The sequence below is a fragment of the Haliotis asinina genome, chromosome 5 (genome assembly GCF_037392515.1).
Source record: "Haliotis asinina isolate JCU_RB_2024 chromosome 5, JCU_Hal_asi_v2, whole genome shotgun sequence".
NCBI lineage: Eukaryota > Metazoa > Mollusca > Gastropoda > Lepetellida > Haliotidae > Haliotis > Haliotis asinina.
In genome coordinates, this window is record NC_090284.1 from 1,992,424 (window position 1) to 2,000,649 (window position 8,226).

General features: G+C 43.4%; 1 protein-coding gene across 4 annotated transcripts in view; it reads left to right on the forward strand.

Annotated features, from left to right (window-relative positions):
• Positions 1-8,084, forward strand: part of LOC137283565 (uncharacterized) — a 34,465-nt gene extending 26,381 nt beyond the window's left edge. The window contains exons 3-10 of one of the 4 annotated variants that reach the window (XM_067815132.1): positions 1,128-1,228; positions 1,589-1,717; positions 2,594-2,752; positions 3,839-3,957; positions 4,415-4,532; positions 5,387-5,452; positions 6,564-6,577; positions 7,030-8,084. In XM_067815132.1, the coding sequence (XP_067671233.1) occupies positions 1,128-1,228; positions 1,589-1,717; positions 2,594-2,752; positions 3,839-3,957; positions 4,415-4,532; positions 5,387-5,452; positions 6,564-6,577; positions 7,030-7,104 (781 nt within the window). In that variant the 3' untranslated portion in view covers positions 7,105-8,084. Of the gene's footprint in view, positions 1-1,127; positions 1,229-1,588; positions 1,718-2,593; positions 2,753-3,838; positions 3,958-4,414; positions 4,533-5,386; positions 5,557-6,563; positions 6,578-7,029 lie in introns of all 4 variants that reach the window. The other 3 variants (XM_067815130.1, XM_067815134.1, XM_067815133.1) reach the window with 3 other exon arrangements.
• Positions 8,085-8,226: the final 142 nt, after the last annotated feature.

Genomic DNA, 8,226 nt, shown 5'->3' on the forward strand with positions numbered 1-8,226 from the left:
CCGTGTTTACATCTGTATATGTATACGATCTAATCCAATAGTTACTGTGTTTAAATCTGTATATGTATACGATCTAATCCAGTAGTTACTGTGTTTACATTTGTATATGTATACGATCTAATCCAATAGTTACTGTGTTTAAATCTGTATATGTGTACATATGCAGTTACAATATATAATTCGGTTTTATATGTGTACAGTTTCTTTTTGGTTAGTGTAGATATCACCTACACCATGCGTTATACTGTCCCAGGAACGCGCCGGTTATGAGTACATCCCCGTCACGCCGGTGACCCCACACTGAAGACATGACACTATTCATTTCACTCAGGTGGGGGAGATAATGAGACACTATTTAATAAACTTTCCAATATAACAAGCAAAATATGCCCGAGTATGTTATTTGAGCTATCCCGTACAGAGATTGCCTGATAGAATATAATGACCGATATGTTCCTAACGTGTAACTTCAACACACGTCAGTCGTCCTGTCTTGTGTTGTGGTCATTTATTGAAACTGAATGCATTATCCAGTGAAATACAAACTGAACAGTGATGGTTCAAAATAGGCACAAACATGTACATGAATGATACATACATACATCTGCTGCATTGATGTGATTCTATGCATGTGTACGTGATTCAGGTGCCACTGTTGACTGTATGCATGTGTACGTTGACGTGATTCAGGTGCCACTGTTGACTGTATGCATGTGTACGTTGACGTGATTCAAGTGACACTGTTGACTGTATGCATGTGTACGTTGACGTGATTCAGGTGCCACTGTTGACTGTATGCATGTGTACGTGATTCAGGTGACACTGTTGACTGTATGCATGTGTACGTTGACATGATTCAGGTGCCACTGTTGACTGTATGCATGTGTACGTTGACGTGATTCAAGTGACACTGTTGACTGTATGCATGTGTACGTTGACGTGATTCAGGTGCCACTGTTGACTGTATGCATGTGTACGTTGACGTGATTCAAGTGACACTGTTGACTGTATGCATGTGTACTTGACGTGATTCAGGTACCGTAGGTGCTTGTGTGCAAAAGAATAGCTGTGACCACCTTCGTGATTTGGGGCATAAAACATATTTAAGAACAAGTCTGTACCCACAGGTCGGAACCCTACAGGTTCGGTCCCGCCGTTTTCGTGGACTACACCTGCCTCGACTTCCACTCCGTCTCCACCACCACCTTCTTTTACTACCAGCTAACAGGTGAGTCAGTCATGGCTATTTTATCGTCGTCATTTGTGTAGACTAAACACTCTCTCCTACACGTCTTCACTGTTTACTTGTTGTCAAGTCTTCTTCACTAAGACAACGCTGTCACGTCTTTTCTGTTACTTGTCACGTGTTAACGTCGTGTGGCGTAAATAATTCAAGACTTCGTATCTGTATATTGTCACCTGTAAACGTCTGTCACGTGTTTACTATGTATCAAGCCATTAGTGGTTGACTTGTAACTGGATGCACAAAGGTACCATAAGTGGACATCTCTCGGGTAACAAACCCGAATTCCAAATTACTTTGTTTGCACCAAAACTGTGGTAATGAGACGTCGCCATTATATTTCAGCTGAAAACGCTGACGCCCAGAATGACCGATTTGTCACCTACTACAACACAACTGTCCCAACCTTGAACGACGTTTGCAACGTGGGCGGCACCCCTGCTCCAGGGACCTACTCCTTCATGATGTTGGAAGGTGAGTCGGGGTACACAAGCCGCTCATGTCATATGTGTCACGAGAAAAGTCGTCACATGACGCATGTTTAGACCTCCACCCTGGACACCATGATGACGGGTGTGGTAGTTACAAACAACAGACGGAGCTCGATGACTTAAGGGACGCAACTCTACACAGTTCAGAACTTGGCTTCACTTGTTTCGCCAGCTCTTCTCACAGCTTAATATGAACCAGTAATTTCACTGTCTGATTGAAAACCAGTATGTATTACTGGCTAAGGGCGATGGGAAGGTTGGCTGTTGAGTGACTCTAAGAATATTCCGTGTACAAATGTCTCATACTAATGTACCTGATCCAAGCCGCACAGACAAGCGAAGTATTTCTGGGGCGATAAACAGCCTTCAGTATACCGGTCGTTAGGCGGAATGTCGGATAGTAGGACAGCTTCATGCTACCTTTCGTGATTGGCTCCAGGTAACAACTGATACTGAGATATTACGGTCACTGTTTGTTCCAGTTTATGTGATTGTATGAGATATTGCATTCAAACTGAATGGGGGACTCGGTGACACAAGTTCACTGCGCCAAGAGCGGTATCACAAAGTCCCAGTTTCGATCTCTAGTCAGTTATAATAAATGTCCTGGATTCCCTCACCACCATGGGTTCGAACCCGACCCGAATGCCACGATGCGAAGAATAGTCGTCCAATCTCAGCACTTCCAGAGCGTGAAATGTTATCGGGAGGTTAGAGATATAAGGCGTTGAGATGGTGACGTCACATGGAAATACCTCTATGTTGAGGAATCGAGTCAGGGTGTGTTTCGCGGAATGAGTATATGATGTACAAGAGATGGTGGCTGTGAGTTGTGAGACAGTATGATCTCTTCCCCCAGGTGCCCTGAACGTGTCCGTCACTCGGTGCCCGGATGTCATCCTGGGGGAGTACAATGTCACCCTGACATCGTGCCCCGGTGGTGCCGAACTGGACGTCTGCACCGACAAGAAACGCCTCGACTTCAACTACACCCAGTGTGGAGCTGGACAGTACTCAGGTGAGTGGACAAAACTGTTGTATTTTAAAGCCCGAGTGTGCGTTCATGCGCGTCATGTGACGTGAAAATACAAAGTACACTCAAAGCCAGCATTTTATTAAATAAATGATCTAAACGATGCATCTATTGTGAAGAGACCATAGGGTAGCCTAGTGGTTAAACCGTTGGCTCGTCACGACGATGACCTGGGTTCGATTCCTCACATAGGTACAATGTGTGAAGCCCATTCTGGTGTTCCCCGCCGTGATATAGCTGAAACATTGCTAAAAGCGGCGTAAAACAAAACTCTCTAACTGGCTTGTGGGACCTGAGCTTAGCTGAACACCACTTTGAACAGTGTTTCAGGATGATCTCACGTGGTCAGCTTTGGTTGACAAGTATTAAGGACGATTAACCCAGTGTAGCTTTTACTCTAAATTCGAACGATGTCACGATCGAACACGTGTCCAAGGAGATGGTATATAACTGATAATATAACAGGTTGATATGAGACTGTACAGAACTGATTGTATAAGAAGTTGATATGACTCAACATTTACAGGTCTCAATGAGACTGTACAGAACTGATTGTATAAGAAGTTGATATGACTCAACATTTACAAGTCTCAATGAGACTGTACAGAACTGATTGTATAAGAAGTTGATATGACTCAACATTTGCAAGTCTCGATGAGACTGTACAGAACTGATTGTATGAGAAGTTGATATGACTCAACATTTACAGGTCTCAAGGAGACTGCCTGCATAGAACTGACTGTATAACAAGTTAACATAATGCACCATGTTTCGGTGATGGTATATAACTGATTATAATTAGTTGATATGACACGTTTCCGAAGTGATCGAATATGACTGAGTATATTGCAAGCTGATTAGTCTGTCACATACAAACCCTGAAAATATACCCAGTGTAGCCCATACAGATCTAGAATATATGACAAGTTGAGGTTTCCACAGTTGAGGAGTCCCAGAGCTCCTTTTCATTATTTTCTAATTTATTATCTTATAAACCGTTATATTCTGTAAAAGAGATTCATTTCAGAGACTACCTGTTTGTGTTTATGACATCATATGACCTGTTTCCAGGAGAAGTAATATATAACTGCCTGTACAGCACCGACAGTGGCGACATGACGTACCTCACTCTCTATAACGACGCTGAGGACGACGGCAGCAGCAACCCTTTCATCCCCTTCTCCTGCGTGGTGAGTCTGATAATTAAACATATCCAAAGGCAGGACGTTGTGACCCTCGACCCTGGGTATTGCAGCGCTTGTAGCTTTTCGACTATCGGCGGTAGATGTTAGAGATAAAACCAGTTTTTGGATAACCGTACCGTATCCATGTTGGATAACCATGACTTATCCATGTTGGATAACCTTGTATCCGTGTTGGATAACCTTGTATCCATGCTGGATAACCTTGTATCCATGTTGGATAACCTTGTATCCATGTTGGATAACCATGATTTATCCATGTTGGATAGCCATGTCGCATCCGTGTTGGATAACCTTGTATCCATGTTGGATAACCATGTAGATCCCGCTGTCATAAATGATACGATTGGTCTTACCTCCTTTCATTTCTCAGCATTTTGATTCAAAAGTCACGAGACCTACTTTACCAGTGCTAGGTTTGACGCTGTCATACTTCCTGTTTAAGGTGATGGCGACGACAAGTGACGGGGTGAATATGACGCATTCTCCTGGAGACTGTGACAACGGCCAGACATCCACTGAGGTGACCGACCCCGGGGTGTCCAAACAGCTCTCGCTCGTCAGTAAGTTGGGTGTCAACGCTCTCTGTTGTGCAATCATCGAGTATGGGTGCTCACAAACAAGCAATCAGGACGAATCTGGACAATGGTCATAGTTGTTTGGCACTCTGAAGAGTTGGACCACCCGTGTCCGCTATTGTTATAGAAAGCCACCGTTTGTTTGATTGTCTGTCACTGAAATACGTGACTGATTTGGTCATGAACTCTCCGGGGCTATGAGTGAGTTTAGTTTTACGCCGCAGTCAGCAATATTCCAGCTGTATGGCGGTGGGCTGTAAATAATCGAGTCTGGACCAGACAATCCAGTGATCAACAGCATGAACATCGATCTGCGCATTTGGGAACCGATGACATGTGTCAACTAAGTCAACGAGCTTGGCCACCCGATCCCGTTGGTCACCTGTTACGACAAGCATAGGTTACTGAAGATCTCCTCACAGTGATTTTCGAAATCGATCACTGGGTTGCGCCTGTACCCTTTCTCGACAGGTGTTTCCGAGTAAATTACGTAATTGTTGATATTTGAATAATTTTGTGAAATTTTGTGATTTATTGAACTTTCAGGTCCTGAAGAAATTATAGTAAACATATATCCCCATGTTTCTTCGTATACATTTGTATCTCCAAGTAATGACACAGTACTCTGGATAAAGGATAGGCTGACTTTTCATAAATATATCCCCAGGTGAGTTGTCCATAATATTGTTACATGTTTACTGTTACTGCATCAGATTGATTCCCCTGATGTATACTAGTATACGATAAGCAAGGTGAAGGAGGTGGGTAGGGCCGCCCACTCGCATCCTCATCTTCACATGTTTGTAGTGTCATAAAAAGTGACACAATCCCTTTTACAGGCAGCTGTGAGACGCCCACTACCACTCCTGCGACGACGACGACATCGACATCGACGGCGGCTCCAGGTACGGTGCCGACTGTGAGTGGCTCGACCACCGCAGCTTCTAACACTTCCTCCGGCTCTGCTACACCTTCTCCTTCTGTAGACGATGGATGTAAGTCTGGCTCTGTGCACTACACCCACTCTCTCTGCTATGGTGTCCAAATTGCCATCGCGTGGCGCGGAAAGAGAACGAAGTCGTGGGCGACGTCCATTTAGCATTTTTCTCGCAGATCATTATTGTGTATTTTTGTACGACGTCGTGGACGACGTAGTCTTTTTATGCGACGTCGTTCTTTTCTTTGTATTTTTTAGGACACCATACTCTGCTCCTTGCAGTTTCCTTTGTACGAAATACCTGCAGTAGAGGCAGATGCATCCACCCCTTTCTGTTTCTGTTAAATGTGGGCGGATGTTTGGCCAATATTCCATTATCACGAATGATTCAAGCCTCCACTGCCAGTATCTGTATCATTTCCACCCTGACCACGTGACACATATCTGGTGTGTCCCTCCTGCCCTGTCACTAACTGTCCACTGCCCTGCCCACTGTGGGTATAACTGATATCCAGCTGCTCACTATCTTACTTCAATATTTACTTCAACTGACCCCCTTGCGTCCGGACAGGACACTGGTCCAGCCGGATTCCCCTTGCCTTCCCGGTACCTGCATCTCCATATGGCGACATCGCAGTTCATTCACTGTAGACTATGTACACTTTCTCAAGTCTCTTAGGTAATAATTGACAGTTTAAGTGATCATTAGACTTTGAAGGATATAGGGACTCAGCACTCAGTGCAGCTTTGGAGCAAGGCCCGATGTCGTCACATTCAGTTTGTGTGCCGGTTTTGAAGACAAGTTAATCTGTGCTCAACTAACATTAAAGGTAAAAATATTTATTCGAGGACGAAGAAGGGTTCGTGATTACAACGATGCTGTGGTGTGTCCCATCACAAATATAACGTGTGTCCCATATAAAATACAACACACCCGACAGGATTTGAGCTGTGAACACTGAGGCATGATATGAACGGCCAAACGCTCCATGGTCGTAGGATTAATTAGCCATTGTTTACCTGTAGGTATATGTGAAGGTACACTGACATCACTAACTGTGTTTGCCACTCTGTTCCAGCTACCACAGACAAGGTGAGTGGTATTATTGTATATACTGTATTTCCTCTAATTTACTTATTTTGTCAACGGAGATCAAAACCCGGCGCTTATTAGAGGCCCGGCGCTTTAGCGCTTACTGGGTTTTATATATTACCGGAATTGTTAGTAAGTTCTTTAAGCCAGCGCTTATTAGAGGAAATATGGTAGACAGGACACTGCCCTGGTATTGCCGGCCAACATGTAAGGGTATATCTAGCCCCTATCGTATACAATAAACGAATGTCTATATAGCGGATATAGCCTAAATCAACAAAATTATCATCGTATTACGGACCGTATATGTTTTAGGACGGTATGAACAGTTTGTATGGAATTATGCTCCTCTTAAACCACCACAACGCTCGACTAAGATACACTGACTTGGCAGTAAACATTCAATGTGTCAGTAAGGCGGTGGTCAGAATATCATATCCTCTTACTTCCAGAATTCGGCAACAACACGCTTCATGTCGGCTTGGACCCTCCTGGTTACTCTTACTCTCATTGGCTGCACACTGTAAGGGCAAGGTCGCCGATAATCAAGGTGTAATGACGCGGTCCGCCTTTAAGGGAGCGCCGAAGTGGGATGTGATATCTATACCCACAGCACAGTGCAATGTAATCTAATCGTTTTGCCTTTACTTTTGTTTATCTGTCGTTATTATTACAGTATTCGTTGTATTTGGGTTGTGTTGAAGTGAATTAATATCCATAAGTGTGATAAGTCCCATAACGCGTTACTTCGTCGCACGCATCAGTATGGGAGCGATTCCAGTTAGGGAGAGTTCAGTTACCTTGCTTGGTTCAAGGTCACGCAAGGGGTACATCCGGCCCACAAATACGTCTTCGTTTGAATTCCAAAGTTACTGTTCCAGTTTTCCACGTGGTACATTCTGTTTGAAAACCCATTTCTGTTGTGTTTTCATCACTGATACAGTCTATGAGTAAGTTTAGTTTTTGTTCTTGTAACTGTTTGTGCGCCAAATGCACGTATGCAATGTAAATGAAAACATCAACAACATATTTTCTTGTTAGCTTTCTCTCATAGCGTTATGTAATGTCAAGTGTACACGTCAAACGTGCTTTTGTTTGACCATGGCTAGTCAAATGATCTGATGTTCGGTCCTTGCCGACCATTGTTTGACCTTCACTGAACAAAGGATCATACTTTGAGGTCTAGATACATAGATGGAGTGGGATCAGGCACAGATTGATTTAGTCAATCACACAGACACCAGTTGCTTTAGATAAGTAAGATATATTGATTTAAAACTTCTATATTTACGATGAGGAGCGGCGTCTGAAGCACGTCGCTCCTCATTATAAACCCAGAAGTGGCGACTGAATGCATGTCTAAATGCCAGGAGAGGGGGTGAACAAATACGTCATTATATTTTTAAATGATATAGGATGTTATAATGGTAATTAGTTCACGTAATATTGATGTATTGATACATGGCAAATATTCTTGATTTAACAATGAATAAAACGTTATGTTAAACCATGTATATGTTTTATTTGTAAAGCCTGTGCCTGTAATCGAACAGCAGATGGAATGTACTCCATATTGGACAGTCGTCTCTCGCAGGTCGAGGTGCAGAGTTGCGTCCCTTGTACACGCAGAAATAAAAGACCCGTGAAGA